Genomic DNA, 19,703 nt, shown 5'->3' with positions numbered 1-19,703 from the left:
GGAATGTAAAAGTGGCTTTAGAGCATCCACAGTGGGGAGGTGTATATGGGGGTGTATGTTAAATATACACCCCGAGTCACCGGAATCGTCTCTAATGGGGAGATGTAAATATACATCACCACCATGATGATGTAAAATAAAATGTATATTTACATCTATTTTTACATTCCTTGCATGCGGGACCCACTCGAGAAAAGAGAAGAAAAATGAAGAAAAGTCAACATAAAAGGCTGGGACCCACGACTATACCCGAATTTACACCATTCCATTAGAGCAAAAACATATTTACACAGGTGTAAATAGGATGTAAAAGTGGCTTTACACCCCAATTTACACTTTGTGGATGCTCTTACACCCTGAATTTACACTCCCCATTGTGGATGCTCCAAAGGGAGCTGCCCAAAACGTTTGTTTCTTTTGCTCTACTATTTTCCTTTTTGTGTATGGATTTTATTTACTTTTGGGGTAATTGTTTTATTAGTCCCTAAACTTATACCTAATTCGCAATTGAGTACTTCAATTTCCAAAATGGTTCCCGTGGTCCTTCAACTTCAGTTTTGTTATGACAAATGGTCCTGCTATTAATTTTGTTAACTTTTCTGTTAAATGCAGTGGCAAAATGGTATTTTTGTATCAAAATTGATTAAAATATGAATAAAAAATTAAAAAACTACAAAGTTAAAATTAAACTCTCTCTCTCCCGATTTCTACTCCCTCCAAACGTTTTTTTCTTTGGTTTTTTATTTGATTTTCTTTTATTGTTATTTTAAAGATATAATTTTTTAAAAAATATAAAAATACCATTTAACCCCTGCATTTAACAGAAAAAGTTAACAAAATTGACAGCATGACCATTTGCCATAACGAAAGTGAAGTTAAAGGACCACATGAACCATTTTGGAAATTGAGATACTCAAATGCAAATCCAATCTAAATTCAAGGACTAATAAAATGATTAACCCTTTACTCTTTTTATTTGATGTAATTTTATGTGCCTGCATCTTTTATTTTCTTTCTTTTTCTCCCTGATATGCATTGCTCGAGTCAATCACGAATTAAATTTGGCGGGTTGGTTCACGGACGCCAACATCTGAATTTCCTTTTCTTTTAGGAAAATCTTAGGTAGACCTAACATTTGCATGATATTATTATTATATGTTTCATGAGAAAGGCCATCTTTTATTAATTTATTAATTTCCCGCTAAATGTATGAATTCGAGTGCAGGATAAATGCTTTTACTCATTTGAGTTATAAAGTATATATTTTTTTTTTAAACCTACAAATTTGCACAAATTCGTATAATTCAAAATCGAAAAGACAAATTAATAATCATATGCAAAATAGTATTTGTGATGAATCACAGTGTATGAGTTGTATTGGCATGGCCTTACTTCGCCAGCTCATAGTAGCTGAAATTCATAAGGGCTTCTTGTTGATATCTGATGAGACGGTTTGAAATCACATGCATGCATGGACACAGATCTATAAACAATAATTGAGAGACAATCCACAGTTTATGCATGAAACAACAAAAATATGAGTCTATTTTGTTTTTTATTTATTACAAATGATAATCTATATTAAGAGGAGGGGAATTTCTTACCCACACTATTATGATGTAATGTGGATTCGAACCTGAGACTACTAGTCTGCAAGTTAAGGTCTTTATTCACTGGTAAACCCCGTTGGCAAATATCTCTATCTTAAATAGAGGGAGAGGTATATCTTCTAAATATTATTACAAGAAACAAATAATGATTAAATTTGTGGATTTTTTTATAAGTTTATTTTTATTTCAGTGAATCTCTATAATGTAGCATCAATTCACAGCAAATTAACGCACTATCCATATTCCATATAATGAAAGTATCAAGTGATTTATGTAATATTAATGCTAAATAAGTCTCAGTAGTTAAGATTAATAAATTGTGGGCAGCACAACATGTGAAATCCTTTTCTTTTTCTTCTTATAGAAAACCAAATTTAAAAAAGTTTACAACTTTACACTTTCCCTGAGAGAAAATGTGGCAAATTTGGAATGAAAGAAATTCCATTTTATTAGCACAGTAATCATACTTATTTCTGGATTTTTTTAATTTAAAATTAGACAACCAGTAATCATTCTTTTATTGTATTAAGTCATTATGATTAGTTGGCTAATATAAAAAAATTCCCTAATAAACACTAGTTAACTAATAAAAATGAGATTTAGAATAATAATCGTAATTAAAAAAAATTAATTTTCTTAAATTTATACAATTTGAAATGTGAATAAGCTTTACAATGTTACACCCTAAATAACAATCTGTTACAATCACATCACATGGGTGGCTAGCCATTGGCTTTTTGCAGTGGGCCTTAAAACCACTGTCTCTTTGTATTAATATTCATATTTAAATTTTAAAAAAAGAAAAAGAAAATGGTCATACAGAATAAAAGAACATAGTAAAAAGAATAATACACTCATTATTTTACTAAAACTATCTTATTCTGAAACTCTGATATTGAAAGTGAGAGTTAGCTGGGGTTTTTTTTTTTTTTTTTTTTTTGGTGGTTTGAGAGGGATAGAGTTAGCTGGTTGAAGTAATGACAGTGAGGCATTTCCGCCATTGTAGTGCAGAGTTGGGAGTATATTTAAGATTATTGCCTGTTTTGGCAGTTGATTTTCTGGGTCCTCTGTGTAACAGTTCCCTTAACTAAAATTTTCCTTCTTTCTTTTTTTGGTTCCTTTTTAATTTTTTTTAACAAAATTGTAATTGTATTAACTCTTAAGAGTGATTTGGGACCATGTTTAGCTCCTGATTTGTCTATGATATTCAATTACAATAACAACTGAGAGTCAACACCTGGATTCAGTAAACAATGGGATGCTTATTTATAGTCAAATCAGTCTCCAATGTTTTACCAGTGAACTCTGCTGTGCATTTTTGAAACTTATTTAGGAAGAATCTGTGAGCTTTCAAGCAGATTCTGAAAATCAAAAATATTTCACTGAATGGTAATATATTTGTGGGAGTTTAAAGCAAGGGTTGAGCTTGATGGGCTTACTTGACAAGTACCCCACATGGCGTTTCGGCTATTACAGCTGCAGATAGGCAGATACCTTCCCTCATAATGTGGCTTTCCCGTGCTCTGTGTTTTCTTGAGTGCCTTTGAGAGAGTACAAAGAACCAACCTCCCACACTTCTCTTTTTTGGCTTTTCTTGGCTGCATTCTGTGTAGAATGGAGAGCCTTGAAATGGGTTCTTCACTTCTTTGAGTTTTCATTGGTAAAGTTGAGTTTTTAATGGTTGGTCCTGAAATGGGTTTTCCTCATTTCTCTGTCTTCAGATCTGGGTTTTAGAGTTTCTCTTGGTTTTTGTAAAATTTGGGACTTTGGGTTCTTATATTCTTCATAGTTTTTCAAAAAAAATTATTTTGTGTGTTATTGTGTGTGAGAAAATGGCTCCAAGATTGGATTTTTCCAATTTCTGGGCAAAAGACACCAATAAGGGAACACCAGTGGTTGTGACAATGGAGAACCCCAATTTCTCTGTTGTGGAGATTGATGGTCCTGATGCTGCATTCAGGCCTGTTGATAAGAGCAGGGGGAAAAATGCCAAGCAAGTCACATGGGTCCTGCTTCTTAAGGTTCATCGTGCTGTCAGTTGCATTTCTTGGCTTGCCACAATCTTCTGGGCATTGCTTGGTACCATTAAGAAGAGGTTAATCTATAGGGAAGGTGTAGCTATGGAGAGTGGGAAGTTGGGAAAGCAGAAGTTACTGTTTACAGTCATAAGAGTCTTCTTAGTGACTTCCCTTGCAATTCTGGCTTTTGAGGTTGTTGCATATTTCAAAGGTTGGCATTATTTTAGGAACCCAAGTTTGCACATCCCTGGAACTTCTGATATACAAAGCTTGCTCCACATGGTTTATGTCGCCTGGTTAACGTTTCGGGCTGATTACATTGCACCTGCAATTCAAGCACTTTCTAAATTTTGTGTCGTCCTTTTCCTTATCCAATCCATAGACCGTATGATACTTAGCGTTGGTTGCTTGTGGATAAAGTTCAAGAAAATTAAGCCCAGGATAGATTGGGATTCTTTGAAGTCAGACGACGTTGAGAAATCTGGATATGAGTACCCCATGGTTCTTATTCAAATTCCAATGTGCAATGAGAAAGAGGTAATGAATTGAACTTTATCTCTTCCCTTTCTATGTTCTTCATTAATTTCTGTTAGTTTCTCGTGTTGCTTTTAGCTGGTGGCCATTTGATTCACTAGTCATAATAAGTTACTATTTCTGGAGTAGATAGATATGCTTAGTAATCCAGTTGCACCACCAAACTTGCAAAATTTTGTTTAATAAAAAGTGCCTTCTTAGATTCAGATAGCATCATGTAAAATTTGGTGAGCAGTTGAAGAATTATTGTGAATATTTAATGGTTGTGAGCAAAAATAAAAAAATCATCATTTGAATAAAGTATCCTCTTACTAAAAATTGCAAATTAGAGTTATAATTGTGAACTTTAGAAAGAATGTGAAGAATTGTCACATTGTTCAGATCTGTTATTTAAGGTCGATAGTAGACAGTGGCCACTTTAGGTGTAATACATGATGGCGAGGCCAAAAAATTGAAGCATAAGAAATTAATGGTGACCACATAAAGTGCTATAGATTCTTGATGATGTTCATAAAGTGTCTTGGCCTGGTGTTTTGCAGGTATATGAGCAGTCTATCTCTGCAGTCTGCCAGATTGATTGGCCAAAGGAACGTCTTTTGATTCAAGTTCTTGATGATTCTGATGATGAGAGCATCCAGTGGTTAATAAAGACAGAGGTTGCTAATTGGAGCCAAAGGGGTATCCACATAATCTATCAGCATCGCGTGGTTAGAACTGGTTACAAAGCCGGAAATCTCAAGTCTGCAATGAGCTGTGATTATGTGAAGGACTATGAATTTGTTGCAATCTTCGATGCAGATTTCCAACCTAATCCAGATTTTCTTAAGCAAACAGTGCCACATTTCAAAGTGAATAGCAACATAATACATTTGTCAGTGTATTTTTTGGTTGATGAACCCTTCAGGAATTTAATATATCTCACTCTGTGTTGCAGGACAACCCTGAACTGGGTTTAGTTCAGGCTAGATGGGCCTTTGTGAACAAGGATGAGAACTTGTTGACTCGTCTCCAAAACGTTAATTTGTGCTTCCACTTTGAGGTGGAACAACAGGTTAATGGGGTGTTTCTTAATTTCTTTGGTTTCAATGGAACTGCTGGTGTTTGGAGAATTAAAGCCCTTGAGGAGTCTGGAGGATGGCTAGAAAGGACTACTGTAGAGGATATGGACATAGCTGTCCGGGCCCATCTCAATGGTTGGAAATTCATCTACCTTAACGATGTTAAGGTAATCTTAATTTATAGTTGTTCTATATCTATTTAATCTAGACCTAACATGTCAGGGAATTGTCATTTGTGATATTTTTAGTGTACTTCTGGTTTAGTATCTCTGTGGACGACAAAGTTGGAGTGCATAACCTTGATATTTATAGCCTCCAACCGCATGTAAATTTTGTTTTAAGCCCTAAAGCTATGTAAATTTTCAGGTACTATGTGAAGTGCCCGAGTCCTATGAAGCTTATAGGAAGCAGCAGCATCGTTGGCATTCTGGTCCTATGCAGCTATTTAGATTGTGCCTTCCAGCTATTATAACTTCTAAGGTGCCTTGAATTTTATTTATAACAGTCTGTTATTCTGCTATTCCCAATTGCTCATTATTTATAACCATAATGTCTTGAATTGTATAAATACTGCAGATAACAGCTTGGAAGAAAGCAAACTTGATACTTCTGTTCTTTCTATTGAGGAAACTCATCCTTCCATTCTATTCCTTCACCTTGTTCTGCATAATTCTTCCACTGACCATGTTTGTCCCGGAGGCAGAGCTTCCTGCATGGGTCATCTGTTACGTGCCTGTTTTCATGTCATTTCTCAACATTCTTCCATCCCCCAAATCATTCCCTTTCATTGTTCCTTACCTGCTTTTTGAGAACACTATGTCGGTAACAAAATTCAACGCAATGGTCTCTGGATTGTTCCAGTTGGGTAGCTCTTATGAGTGGGTTATCACCAAGAAGACTGGCAGGTCATCAGAATCTGACTTACTGGCAGCTGCTGAAAGGGAATCAAAGATGGTAAACCAATTGCAGGTCCACAGAGGAGCTTCTGAGAGTGAGCTTTCTGAGTTGAACCGAATTATGGAGCAGAAAGAAGTAGCTCCTAAGCCGATTAAGAAGGCTAACAAGATATATAGGAAAGAGCTTGCTCTAGCATTCCTCCTGCTCACAGCTTCTGTCAGGAGTCTGTTATCTGCTCAAGGAGTACACTTCTACTTCCTGCTCTTCCAAGGTGTGACCTTCCTTCTTGTAGGACTTGATCTCATTGGAGAGCAAATGAGCTGATAATTCATGGGTGCAAGAGAAAAAAAAAAAAAAAAAAAAAAAAAAGAAGAAGAAAAAGCAAGCACCTATATATACATTGAGGAATTTCAACCCCTTTGCCTTGGGAATGTGCAGCACAGAGTTACCCTTTGGTTCAATAGCATGAATCATTTACATACAGTGAGAATGAAGTACAAGATAGGAACTTTGTTTGTCAAGCACTCCCCATACCACATTTCCAAATGTTCTTTCCTCAATTTTTTATTTTTTATTTTTATTTACCACAGGTATTGAATTGTTCTTATTCACCATAAGTGGGAACAGAATATTGGGTTGTCATTGATTATTCTGTTTTAGAATCCAAGAAGGTAGATTGGAGTCTAAGGATGATGAGTTTGCCTGATGCTTTTGGTTTGTAGATTCCTTCTTGGTAGCTAGTGAGACATGCAAAGCAAGCATCATTTGTAATTAATTTATCTGAAAATAATAATTCCTTTATGTATATTCAGCTTTATCTATTTGACAAAATACTCTCTCTCTCTCTCTCTCTCTCTCTCTCCACAATCTGCAAATAATGGAGTGCGTATGTGTGTGTCCATGCACACGTGTTTTTAGACAAATTTGAAGTGTCGGCAGGCGAAATAGGTGAAACAAAGTTTGCATTTTATGGTATTTTGGGGCGGCTGAGGTTTTTGGTTCATAAAGTTTCAAGCTTTCCAGCCTCCAGTCTATGGCCACAGAGTTGGGGGGCCAGAGATCTTTGGTGGGCATGCATCCGATCTTTGCTGTTCTGGATAGTGTCCTTGGTTGGGTTGGGAGGTCTAATTATAGACAGATTTGATTCATTTCCTTGGCCAGCCATGGCTCGTGTAAGGCCCAGTGAATTAATTTTTTGCAATGGAATATCACTAACTTATAAATTTCTCAGAAAATCTTTGATTTGACAAGCCACCTGTTAATGTCCCCTTGTATTATTAACTGGGATATGCCTGCCTCACCACGTAGTACTGTCTTGTTGCATTTGTTTTTTTTTTTTAAATATAAAATTAATGTACCATACATTTGCTATAAAAGTAATTTTCTTCTACTTATTTTTTCTTCTTATCATTCACTTTTATTATTGAGAAGAAAACAAAAGAGTGAAATTTCATGTCCACGACCGTCTGTCTGGCCCATACCCAACTTATTTTTATAGGCATTTCCCATTGTCTAAATTATTATTTTTTTTTCCAAAACAGTAGGATTCATCGAAAGCAAGACAAAAACTCATAATATACACAGGAAGAACACAGTCCCAAATGAAGATTCTTGCAATACAAAAACTCTAAAAACCATAAACAAATAGAAACAAACATTACAAATTAAGTCCTAACTCACCTGGAGTTACAGATGAGGAGAACACATACCCATTGGAATCTTTTATTATTATTTATTTATCCATTTTGATAGCCTTGACTAAAATCAAGTTGGGGCTTGGGTAATGATTATAAACCCAATCTGGGAAGTCCCACAAGCACAAAGGGTTAGACTGCACTTAGGTTTTCCTTTTCTTGTTGATCAGAGAACAAATTGGTCATTTGAATTCCATAATCATATTCCAAAAAATCAGTTGCAACTTGCAAGTGCATTTTATATACAAAACAGCAAACATCACTCTGAAACCCTTGGATGGAGCAAAAACCTAGGAACCCAATTTACTTTTTCTCCTCAACTAATATTGAACTTCAAATTCAATGCATGTTTTACTGATTAGTTTTTATGATCAATTACAGTTTTTTCACCACCATACTGGAATAACATGGCCTTTTTGCTGTTGGATCAGAAGGGTTCTCAATCCTCAATGAGCAATGAAAACTGCAAGGAAGAAAATTTTCAGCAAAAAACCAAAACTAGTAGGAAGAAAAATAATTATATGACAAATGAGTAATGAAAATCAACATGCAATAGAAAGTATACAAATTATTTTAGTTGTAGAGTACAGCTGGCTATAGGCAGAGGAACTAGAATTTACAATGGGGTCATAGTGTAGGATACATTTCTTCAATAATTCAGATGCTAGAAATTAAGTAGAAACACAACATAGGTTTTAATGTTGAGCCAACATCTTGGGAGGTTGGAGACTTGCAGTTCCCATGACCATACAATCCATCCAATTATAATTGGATCCCATGCTATTTTAATTTCCAAATAGACCTTTTGAAGATATTTTTTTTATTTTTTATTTTAATAAAAAAATCTGTGCATAATATTGACTATTGGCTTTGATTATTATTATTATTAATGTGTATGTAGCAATCTTAATAAACTAGTCATCTTCTGGCTCTATTGAGAAGTCTGGCTCTTCAGGCTTCAACAACTTAGGCAATTGAACATCCTTGATTTTCTGAGCTCCTCTCTTAGTGTTTGCAGCAAACCTTGAAGCCAGAATTGTGACACCAAGATTCTGTCTTACTTGGAAAGTATTTGAAGTTGCATTAGTGGTATTAGGGTAGTCTTCCTTTTCTTCTTCTGCCTCATCAGCCTCTTCATGCTTGTCATAATTATATGAAAATGACTCTACCATGCTGAGGTTCTTTGCCAGGAGTCGCTTCTTGAACCGGCGCCACGCAACCTGAATGAAGCAAGCAGCCCAAGTTCTCCAATGGTAAGAGTAGAAACGGAATGTGTGCTGCAGCTTCTTGCTATGAAGCCGTCTAAATTGGTTGGCAACAAATTTGAGGTCCTCTGCTCTCAGTGCAAAGGCTTCCACTTCATCAAGGGATCGAACTGTTCTTGTTGAAGAAGGTAAGTTGAGGGTTGATTTGGGAAGCAATGCCCAAGCAAGCAATTCTTCACCACAAAAGTCACCAGGTCTCAAAGTAATTGAGTTGAAGAAACCTATCCTGCCCCCATTTGTTGTTGAGCTCTCTAGCTTCCCTCGTATGATGAAAAGCATTTCTGTAACGGGATCGCCTTCACGAACAATGTAGGTGCCCTGAGTACTTAAGGAGGATACTAAACGCTCGCATATGGCGTCGAGAAGCTGACCATCCATCTGTGAGAAAAAGGGGACCTGCAAATGACACAATGTGAAGCATTACTCATTAGTATTTGTTTGCCATGATCTTTTCTGTATCAGAATCTCAATGCCAGCAAAATCTGTTGATCAGAGAAGACACACACTTACGCGTCGAACAAGATCTAAACATAGGTGGCGTTGGATATCACGACGAAGATCAGTAGGCAAGGCATGTAAGATTGATTCTTCATCAACTCCTCGAGTGGCAACCCACTTGTACTGCACGAATCGCCTTACATGCTCTTGCAGATCTCGGGGGAGCTGGCGATGTTTCATCCACTCCTCTGTGTCCCTCCGTTTGAGCCTCCACTCCTCAAGTCTCACAGTGATGGATTGCAAATAGGTCTGCACTTAAAGTAGAACATGTTTAAATTAAAGATGGACATGAATTTATTAACAATGAAAATGAAAAAAAAAGGTTTTCTTGTTGCTGAAGGCAAACAATTGCAAGAATTACATAATATATTTTGACAATTTACCTGCATATTTCCAATTAAGTGAGCAAACAGAACCAGACCCAAGATAGCAATGAGTATGGCAAAAGAAGTTTCCCCAATAAATGTGCTTGTAGTCAAAGTCTGCCCATAGGAGCTGAGATATATCAAAACAGATTATATCAGAACCAATAATGATCAATTTGCAGGTTATAACCATTTACTCATGATCGTACCTCAAGTTCTGTAAGCCCCACCAAAGACAATAGAAGTACTTCTGAAGAAACTCTGTGGAGACCACATTTTTAGTCACTGCATTCTCAAAAATGCCATAATTGAAATCGATGGTGTTTTCTGGGTTGCAGTTGCTAAACACTTGAGTGCTGTTCATCCATCTGCGGCGATCATCGTTGTTCAAATTACCACAATCCAAGTAGCCGAGGAAACATTTCATGGGGCTGAATTCCTTTCTGCATTCTGACTTCCAGCATGTCATGTACCGTTCGATGGACAACAAATACCATGATGCCCCCAAGACCTACAAGAACAAACATTGTTCTAGCATTTGTTACTGAGTCTTGAACCACAGTTAAGTTGAATTGGTAAATTTAAAAAAAAAAAAAAAAAAAAAAAAGGAAGCTGCATACATGACTGGCTAACATGTAGAGGATGAGATTATATGCAGCCCCAGCCCAAGCTGTCTTTGTGACTACACCAGTGGCTTTGATAATCTGAGAACTTAATGGAAAAATAAGATATAATCTTGGAACATATTGGAGCAGAACAATCAGTACAAGGGCATTATTGGTACTATGGGAGCTTCTAACTGCAGGTATAATAAACCATATCACAATCTGCAAAACAGAATATAAAAGCACTGTTATTTCCACAATTGTTACAGAAAACTAATATAGATGGGGACAAAATACAAAAAACTACATTGGATTTTCTTCATATGTAGGTACAATGCCCTTCTCAATATTTTTCAATCCGCTGCGAAATCATAGAATCATCTGCAGAAGAATCAATCTAGACCGGGATAAAAATATGCATAAAAAAAAAAGGATGATGCACCTGAGGGAGAGGCAGTGCAGCTATGAGATCTATGAAGAAATCCGTTCTCAAATACCTTCTTGCTATCTTGTTGGGATCCATAACAAGTTCACCCCTCCCGAAAACTCTTGAACTTGGCGATACGTAAGCTGTCCTTAACTTAATGAACATGTGCAACAGGTAGAACATATCGGCAAGAGTGCGAAAACAAGTCACAACAATTCCCAAGTTCAAGTCAGTTGCCACACAAGATGAGCTACCATCATTCAGCACAGAAGGAAGGTAGAAAAAGAGCGGATCAACGAACAGCGCCACCAAGCAAGAAAAGAGGAAAATCCTATTCCATTGCAAGAAAATGTCACTTCCTGGATCAATAATTTTCTTCTTGTATGGCTCATGGCTCTCTGGGAAAACCTTAAAACTCCCAAATCTGTGAGGTTTAGCTCTAACACCAGCAGCAGTGCTGCCTTCAGGAATTAACAGAGGGGCTGCTGCTGCTGAGACTTTGTGCTCTTTTGAGTGTTTTTGGGTGTCACTTTTTTCCCATGAAAATTGAACATCTTGTTTCTCATTATCATAAAACCTATGAACATGAAAAACACAAAATTTAAGCTAAATTAGAAAACTAAGCAAAAGTGGGAAGAAACCAAGAAATATTAGATGGAGTTGTATAGTAGAGAGAGACAATTACCTCACTAGCTTATCTTTCTTCAACTCCATGCTTGCACTTTTGGTAACATTTATTCATCCACGGAGACAAAATACATACAAAGATGCATTACATGAGTTGCAACACAAATGGACAGCAACAGTTCAAGTGCACCACATTTGTTGGGAAGTTTTCCAATCTTCCAAAACCAAAACAAATATTAAAATGACAAGTTTGAGAGAGAGAGAGAGAGAGAGAGAGAGAGAGGGAAGAGGAGGCTTGATCCAAGGCTGAAACTTTGGGAAGAAAAAGATGTGTGGTGATCTTATTTTATGTAATGTTGAAGGAAAGATTAAGAAAGCCAGTGAATCTCAAACTCAGAGAGGTAGAGAACGTGAAGAACATGAATGTTTATATTAAACAAGAAGAGGAGTGTGCCCATTAAAGACAAGAAGGGAGATATTAAATTCTACACTAGCAGTTAAAAACAAGCCACATGTCTATCTAGCTATAATTTGCTTCACACACTTTGGTTTTGACTTGTATTTTTTTTAATTTTTTTTATTTATACACTGGAAGAAATTGGTTGAGGAGGGAGGGAGGGAGGCACGATCCAATTAATATCCCTCAAATCAAGAGATTGTGAGATGAAACCTGGAAAATTTATGAATTTTTGGGCAGCTTATATGACACAAAATTATATTTGTTCTGTTGATGTCAACTTCACAGAAATATATATATATATATATATATAAATTCACATTTATTATCGTATTTCTTACGTTAAAATCTCCATGTCCTACCAATGTGGGGCCTCTACAGTGTGGTGATGTTCAATCGCCGTATCAATGTGGGCAAGAGAGTCGAGTGATTTACCCATCATTCATCCACCTGCGTTGAATTTGGCTGTGATACCAATTGATACGAGTTTATAGGTAGAAACTTCGAACTTGACCTTACAAAACCCGTATATACCATCTCAGCATCTCCTATTTTTCAGATGTGGAATATTGGACTGTAATATAGGTTAAAATTAGGCCACTCCTATTACAGTCGGTCTTTAAAGAATGAGAACCAAACCGATTATCCGTCCATTTCTACTACAGAACTCGACATGATAGTTTTTTCTCACTTATCTCTTGAAAAGCTAGGAGTTATATTCGACATTAGCTTTGGATTCGTTATCCCGATCATAATTTTCCTTCTTATTCTTAGTAAGTGCCAGAACCATGAATTGTTTTATAATCCAAAAGTAAAAAATAAAAAATAAAAATTCGCCTCTTAGATTGTAAACAAAAATAAATAAAAATTTACTTGGAAGTTAGAAAGTATGTTTAGAAATTGGGCATGGCTGAAAGAGACTGAAAGTGATGGCAATTAAGGTAATTAGCTGAAGAAATTTGGTTTTGACAAAGACCGACGGACGAACTTGACCTGTGGGGACCAATTTGCATAATAACAAATCAGTTTGCCTTTTCATGATTGTCCTTCTTTGGATCGAATTCAATTAGAAAGGTCATTATCTCTTTGCAGATCTACAAAAAATAATTAAAATAATTAAAATAATAACGTGCAGACCTTGCCCTTGGAAAAGGCTCTCAAATAGCATTATTATTCTACCATATCTTCTCATAATTCTTAGTAAATCAATGGTATCCATAAGATATTAATACTCCATTTATGCTTTTGAACCCAACCCTAAACCATAAGATATTTTTTAAGACGCAAATTCTCTTCGTAATTTTTTTTAATTTTATTTTATGCTTTTGATGTTGGCTTTGTAAATTTTCTTTTTTTATGCTGGTTACCTTGAATTCAATGGGTAAATAGGTCATTTTCCAGTTTATTTGAATTATTAAAAAAATATTCATGATGGGAAAATAGGTCGCTATATTGTTGTCTGACTCCTCTGGTTAAAGCCAAGTTTATGTTTTTAGGTAAAACGATGAACAAATATTTTAAAAAATATCATTTCAAAATGCGATTTCTCATGCTTTAAGAAGCTGGAAAATGAATTCTCATACTCGAACCAAACCACAGTTATAAATGGTCCTAAACTTCTAAAACAAAGTTCTCAGTGTAATTCTATCTTGGGTCGGAACAAAACAGCTATCTCAACCCGGATCAAAAATGAGGCCGAAAACGTTTATTTTCAATTATTTTCTGAATATCCGGATTTGCAGGCATATATTTCACAGGCAATTCCCTCAGAAAAGAAGGGGTTAAATTTCATTGCTATCTGTAATTTTGGATCCACTTGACGACCAAGGCAAAAGGGTATGGGATAATGGGGACTAAGAAACGATTCCCACCGGCAAAATCTATTAAAAGTGGCCTCCTGTATATATTAGAGTTCCATTATAAGCCAAATCTAAATAAACTCTACAACCCAACTTCTGTAGAACAGATGTGAGTACCTGCAGAAATATTTGACGCACGCAAAGCTCCTCCTCAATTCTTCTAAGTTAAAATTAAACAAATGCCACTATAGTCGTTTGAGGGAGGCGCATCGCTACCGACGAAGTTCAATGAAATTAGAAGCAGCTCTGCAGATAGCAGGCTGGGACCCACAACCATTCAAAATTGCAGACCCCATAGCAGGGCAGTGAAGAAATCCCAGGGGAGAGTACAGAAGCACAAAATTGAAGCTCTATACAGATAGCCGGCTGGGACCCACAACCATTCAAAATTGAAGATCCCAGAAGCGGAGCACAAATCCCAGGGGCCAAGGGAGTGCAGAAGAACAAAACCAATGAAGCAGAACCAGACGACACCTCAACACAAGAAAGAAAAAGCATAGATCTTTAGCACCATTCTCAGAAACACTCTTAAACAAAGATATGATGTTTATCACTTTTACCTTTAATAATAATATCCTCAAGCCTACACCTATTTTGCATAGAAAATAAAACCAGCTAAAGTTAAGAAAGGAAGGAACTTAACCAAATCAGAGAGAGTAGAGGCTGAGGGCGTCCCCCAATTTAAACACAGTTGTGCTGAAGTCCAAGCACACATAACAAGACTTAATGCCAGTACATCCTCTAAACAAAGCCAGACAGCCATTTATGCACTCCTCAACTCCTGCTTCGGCGACGATCCTTCAGACCATTACTGCAAAAATATAGCAGCATACGTCAGTACAACAAATCAGCAACATCAATTATACATTACACAACTACTCACATGTTCTACCATTAACAGATCCGAACAGTAAATAATGTACATGCATAGGATATATCCCATCATGACATTATCAAATGGAAAGTCATCCTTCCAACACAATAACTTCCATGCTGTAGAACAAGGGTTTTGCAGCAGTATTTGCTAAATCGTAGTGAAAGGAACCTCACCCATTGGCATACGGCAACTCCTCCCGTCCACGGTATGGTGGGGACCTGCTACGGCTGTTCCCACGTGGTGTCAAACTGCGACGTCTAGGGGACCGCCCACGAGGACTGTAGCTCCTGCTTAACAGTAAAAAGAGTCAAAAGGCATTAGATAGGAGAATACCAGCTCAACCTGGATAAAAATAATATAAGATATGTTCGTGAACTTGGATCCAGCAAGGCGAACTTTCGATACCAAATACATTCGAACACTACTTGTTCAATAACTAACTACACAGAACACTGGTTAGAGGAAACCAAAATGGGATGTAAAAAAAGAATATCTGAAAATAGGACATCACCTGCGACCATAACTAGGGCTTCTACGGTATCGAGGGGGACTACGGCTACGACGTCTTCCAGAACCACCCCGCAGACGACATTCACGAGCAAAATGACCAGGCTCACCACACTCATAGCACTTCAAATCAGAACCTCCAGAACGGCCACGACCCCCTCCACGACCACCACCACCTCCTCCTCTAGAGTTGTGTGAAAGCTCAACTCTCCATCCGTTCTTACCTGTTCCAAAACAAAATGAAAAGAAGAAACAAAAAATTAACACATTATGGAGCTTTCATAATTTCACAACACTGAAAAACGGTGCAGAGAGAGATGGGGGCAGAGTCAGTAAGCAATATAATATAAACTACCTGCTGAGCAGGATACTCTAAATACAAGTTAAAATAAAACCATTTATGCAACCACGATAGAAGAGTTGAAAACATAATTTCATGGAGGGCAAGAGACCGTGTCCTTTCATTACACAGTTCACCAAAAACTGAAGTAAAGACCTTCCCATCAATAAAATGATGGTAGATTTGGCTAGATGCACCCAACAAGATAAACCAATCATGCATTGTTCAGCTCAATTATACTGCTTCACAAACAAAAAGCTGTGAAGGGACTAATTCTCCCCCTTACGAGTGGAATTCAATGAAATAAGCTAGCTGAGAAACCCCATTTGAAAACAATAAACAACCCAATTTTAAACATACCATCTATTTCACGGATTGCATCCTCTGCGTCTCTACTGTCATCAAAGTCAACAAAAGCATAGCCTGGTGGTCTCCGAGCCACCCATACGCTGCCCAAAAGTAAACATGAAAAAAAAAAATTAATTAACAACGATCCCAAATAATAAGAACAATACTTAAAAGTTTGTAAATTACTGTAAAATTAAAACAAAAATAAGAAATTGTTAGCAACTTAATAGCTAAGTACCTTCTTATAACTCCGAAAACGCGAAACTCATCTTCTAGATCTGCCTCGGAAACTCGAGGGCTCAAATTTCCCACGTACACACGAGACATTCTTTGATCGAAGCTGCAAATCACAAGCCACAAAGCATTCAAAACAGGTAGATAAAAAGAGCAAATTTTTCACACTCATCATCTTTTTAATCAAAAATTAACAATGATTAAGAATGAAATATAGAAATTTGGAGCACCGATAATCAGATTGAATACGAGGGAGGGCAGAGAGGAAGAGTGAGATCTGAACCTAAATGCCGAGTAGACAGAGAAACCCTAGCAGCTCCTTTACTCGGTTCGACTTTGTTTGGGAGCAAGTCGCTGAGGTTTTGGATTTTATATAAAAGAGTAATTCATCGCCGTACCCCTCTAAATTTCAAAATCTCGAATTAGCCCCTCAGAATTTGGTTTTGCTACATAGCCCCTCATACTTTAATGATGATGTGTTTTTAATTAGAGTAAACTGCCGAATACCACCATGAATTATATAGATTGCCGAACTTAGCATTCTGAATTATTTTTTCAGCCAATTTAGCCCTTAGATTATTTTAAATGGTCAATTTAGCCCATACCGTTAGTTTTTAGCCAATTTCATCTAAATATGTCAAAAATGTCACGTGAATGACATGTCTCAACAATTAGTAATAAAAAATAATTTTTTAATAATTTTTTTAGTGTTTAACAAAAAAAATAATCCATTAGCAGATCCACCAACACCGCCCCCCTTTCCCATTCTCCTCCTCAACCAAATTCTCATCTCTCAAATCGGATGTTAATCACCAAAGCATAAAAAGTCAAGTACCGATATGTTTGAAGTCACAATATATTTTGCTCTTCACCTACCCTTTCTCAGCAACCAAACAACCGATTGGGGAGGAGGGAAGAAAATATATCTTATCAAATCTCCAACTTTCCAAAGCATTCAAACACGAAGCTTTATACATTGCCGTCAGATCTCTCTCCACCAAGGCCCCCTTCCCAAGTGCCTCAGCCACGACCTTTTTCACAGCCATGTCGTCATTGCTTAAAAACTCAACTCTGCACGGCAAAAGCCAGTCCAACACGCCTCCGCGGTTGCGCCAACAATGCTCCCAACAAACTTCATCATGCAAAACCACACAAAAGCTTCTAACTTTCACGATTTGGCACCAACCCAATTCAATCTTCCTTAAGAAAATCCTTATTATATCCCAATTTCCACCATATATAAGAAAATTTTCACATACCCATGAAAGTTTTTCTGACGAGAAGTTGAACTCTGAATACAACTTAAAAAATTGAAGAAAACTCAGAAGTTTTCTTCCCCAAAGCTGCCAAAATATTGAACCAAATCACATGTAACACAAAACCCACAAAGACACCATCCAATGAGAGCTCATATGGAGCTCAATCATAAGCACCCAAACAATATTCACCTTAATTTCCCTTGAAGCAAGCCGTGAAATTTCCAAATGGCAAATGAGAATGCAAAAATTGAAAGGTTCCTTGTGTGAAAGGGGAGACGGTGGCTTCCGTTGGAGGAAAGGGGAGTTGGTGTTCGGGTGTGGATTTGTTGGTTTTCTTTTATTCTTTCTATTTTGAAATTATTTTTTTATAATTTCTTTTTGGTACTGTACCTTGTAAAATGACACACTTACCCATATAATTAAGGGAAAATTGGATGGAAGTGTACAAATTTTACGGCAGGGGCTAAGTTGACCATTTAAAATAGTCTAAGGGCTAAATTAGCTGAAAAAATAATTTAAGGTGCTAAGTTCGACAATCGATATAATTCAAGAGGGTATTTGACAATTTACCCTTTTAATTATGATATAAATACGAGCCTTATGAAAATCAATGCTTCTACATAAAAAAAATGTGCTTACACTTTCTTACTCGAAAGTTTAAATATTCTCCTCATTTTAATTCCTATAATTTATCATGTGATTGTCACGTAATAGGAGATTAAATGTAAGAGATATGTTTCAAACTTTTTCCATCGTGTCTTGTTAGGGTAATTCAACGATTGTGTGATGTATCATTAACAGTTGTATAATTGAAAGAGCTCACAAGTTCGAGTTTCTCCTCCAATTTTATTAAAATTAAAATTAAAAGTTTATAAGAAAATTAAAATAAAAAAAACCTTTCTTTTTTTCTTTTCTTTTTTTTGGTGATGATAGTTTGATTAGGAGCCCAAACAAAACAAGCACATCATGGAATAGAGAGGCAGGCTTTTGAGACGAACAAGTCCAAGTAGAATCAACAGGACTACTAGTGCTTGCAACAACAAATCATGGAATAAAGAGGCAGGCTTTTGAGATGAACAATATGAAGACTAAGTAGAGGCAACCATGTTTCATGGACATGATGAACCTACAAGATCATCATATAGGCTTGGTGGTGGGGATGAGATGATTCTGCCATTTGGGATCAAAATCACATTAATGCTATTTGGTATAATAATGTCTTTTTCTCTTGAATTATTTAGTGTTTGTTTCTAGACATTGTGTCTAGGTGATTTCTTTGATAATTTAGCCTCAAACCACATGGTTGATTTTTTTTAATTTTTTATTGGGGTCAAACCACTATGATATTTACTTGATTTCTTATTTTTGATTTATTGTAATTGAGTATAATTTATAAATATAAAGGCATGCGCCTCAAATGATGAAAACATTCACAATCTGAAAAATATTTTGGATTAACTAAAATGCAAAGAAACCACAGTTTAATATCAAGAGAATAAAGGATAAGAAACTTTGATTAAAAAAAAAGGATAAGAAACTTATACCAATGGGGTGTTAGTTGCATTGGCCCAAGTCTTTGACGTGCTTCTAAGTTGTCTTGGGTTCAAACCTCATGTTGTGTCGAATCAACATAGCCAAAAGAAGCTTTATGGAAAAAATTTCAGATTCCTTTGATTTTGTCCCACTCCAACCTTCGCTTTCGTCCCTTTTCCCGCCCTCAATTTCGTCCCTTTCCAACCCTAACAAATTGAGCGTGATATGAGAAGTGTGTTAAGTGAAACGAGAGTCAACATGAGTCAAATGGTACGGATTATAATGGATGAAATATTCGAATTTTGACGGTGGGGGAATTGATAGTAAAATTTAAATCGAACCCTTAATTCACTGAAGAAAAAAAAAAGATTATGGAGTAAATTGAGAGTTATGTACAAGTTCAGGGGCAATTCGACAGATTACCCTTACTTATATATATATATATATATATATATATATATATATATATGAGAGCTTATTGAGGATCCTCAAATAAGCTTATTTGAGGACACCCTTGTAGGGCCCACTCGGATTGTATTTCACTAATCCAAACCGTCTATTTTGTAGATACACATTCAAAGATCATCTCTACAAAAAATCATTTGAATCCGATATCATTTGACCATTCAATTGAGTTATTGAAAATTTTAGTACTTTCTTGAAGCACCGTGTTCATTGATTTTGTAGGACC

At 36.4% G+C, this 19,703-nt stretch overlaps 3 protein-coding genes across 5 annotated transcripts; 1 reads left to right on the top strand and 2 right to left on the bottom strand.

Annotated features, from left to right (window-relative positions):
• Positions 1–2,527: 2,527 nt before the first annotated feature.
• On the top strand, positions 2,528–6,922 carry CSLC5 (Cellulose-synthase-like C5). The gene is made up of 5 exons (XM_008221735.2): positions 2,528–4,165; positions 4,702–5,010; positions 5,097–5,387; positions 5,587–5,700; positions 5,797–6,922. The coding sequence occupies exons 1-5, from the start codon at positions 3,443–3,445 to the stop codon at positions 6,439–6,441; spliced, it is 2,082 nt and encodes a 693-aa protein (XP_008219957.2). The 5' UTR covers positions 2,528–3,442; the 3' UTR covers positions 6,442–6,922.
• A 1,422-nt stretch (positions 6,923–8,344) lies between these two features.
• On the bottom strand, positions 8,345–12,254 carry CNGC14 (cyclic nucleotide-gated channel 14). 2 transcript variants are annotated; one of them, XM_089046324.1, is made up of 7 exons: positions 11,657–12,254; positions 10,987–11,548; positions 10,560–10,766; positions 10,149–10,450; positions 9,958–10,069; positions 9,587–9,823; positions 8,345–9,454 (listed from the first exon to the last, which is right to left on the bottom strand). In XM_089046324.1, exons 1-7 carry the CDS (start codon positions 11,683–11,685, stop codon positions 8,726–8,728), a joined length of 2,178 nt encoding a protein of 725 aa, XP_088902450.1. In that variant the 5' UTR covers positions 11,686–12,254; the 3' UTR covers positions 8,345–8,725. The 2 variants fall into 2 exon arrangements, with proteins under 2 accessions (XP_088902450.1, XP_008219956.2); XM_008221734.2 differs by having other exon boundaries at positions 8,345–9,472; positions 11,657–12,248.
• A 1,640-nt stretch (positions 12,255–13,894) lies between these two features.
• RSZ22 (serine/arginine-rich 22) lies at positions 13,895–16,641 on the bottom strand. 2 transcript variants are annotated; one of them, XM_008221732.2, is made up of 6 exons: positions 16,504–16,641; positions 16,225–16,326; positions 15,999–16,087; positions 15,303–15,522; positions 14,965–15,078; positions 13,895–14,725 (listed from the first exon to the last, which is right to left on the bottom strand). In XM_008221732.2, exons 2-6 carry the CDS (start codon positions 16,311–16,313, stop codon positions 14,689–14,691), a joined length of 549 nt encoding a protein of 182 aa, XP_008219954.1. In that variant the 5' UTR covers positions 16,314–16,326; positions 16,504–16,641; the 3' UTR covers positions 13,895–14,688. The 2 variants fall into 2 exon arrangements, with proteins under 2 accessions (XP_008219954.1, XP_088902335.1); XM_089046209.1 differs by lacking the exon at positions 16,504–16,641 and adding an exon at positions 16,451–16,476.
• Positions 16,642–19,703: the final 3,062 nt, after the last annotated feature.

Source organism: Prunus mume, linkage group LG2, assembly GCF_029339155.1.
Source record: "Prunus mume cultivar Tortuosa linkage group LG2, ASM2933915v1, whole genome shotgun sequence".
NCBI lineage: Eukaryota > Viridiplantae > Streptophyta > Magnoliopsida > Rosales > Rosaceae > Prunus > Prunus mume.
Note: the sequence above shows the minus strand (reverse complement) of the source record. Positions and strands in the feature narration are given on the sequence as shown.

Bases quoted from the DNA above. Each gene is read 5' to 3' on its own strand.
- CSLC5 (XM_008221735.2), top strand. From the start codon at position 3,443: ATGGCTCCAAGATTGGATTTTTCCAATTTCTGGGCAAAAGACACCAAT. The intron at 4,166-4,701 runs GTAATGAATTGA...GGTGTTTTGCAG, and splicing joins CAATGTGCAATGAGAAAGAG to GTATATGAGCAGTCTATCTC. The intron at 5,701-5,796 runs GTGCCTTGAATT...TAAATACTGCAG, and splicing joins CAGCTATTATAACTTCTAAG to ATAACAGCTTGGAAGAAAGC.
- CNGC14 (XM_008221734.2), bottom strand. From the start codon at position 11,685: ATGGAGTTGAAGAAAGATAAGCTAGTGAG. The intron at 11,549-11,656 runs GTAATTGTCTCT...TCATGTTCATAG, and splicing joins AAGAAAGATAAGCTAGTGAG to GTTTTATGATAATGAGAAAC. The intron at 10,767-10,986 runs GTGCATCATCCT...TCTGTTTTGCAG, and splicing joins CTGCACTGCCTCTCCCTCAG to ATTGTGATATGGTTTATTAT.
- RSZ22 (XM_008221732.2), bottom strand. From the start codon at position 16,313: ATGTCTCGTGTGTACGTGGGAAATTTGAGCCCTCGAGTTTCCGAGGCA. The intron at 16,088-16,224 runs GTACTTAGCTAT...ACTTTTGGGCAG, and splicing joins GTTTTCGGAGTTATAAGAAG to CGTATGGGTGGCTCGGAGAC. The intron at 15,079-15,302 runs GTGATGTCCTAT...ACTGTTAAGCAG, and splicing joins AGCCCTAGTTATGGTCGCAG to GAGCTACAGTCCTCGTGGGC.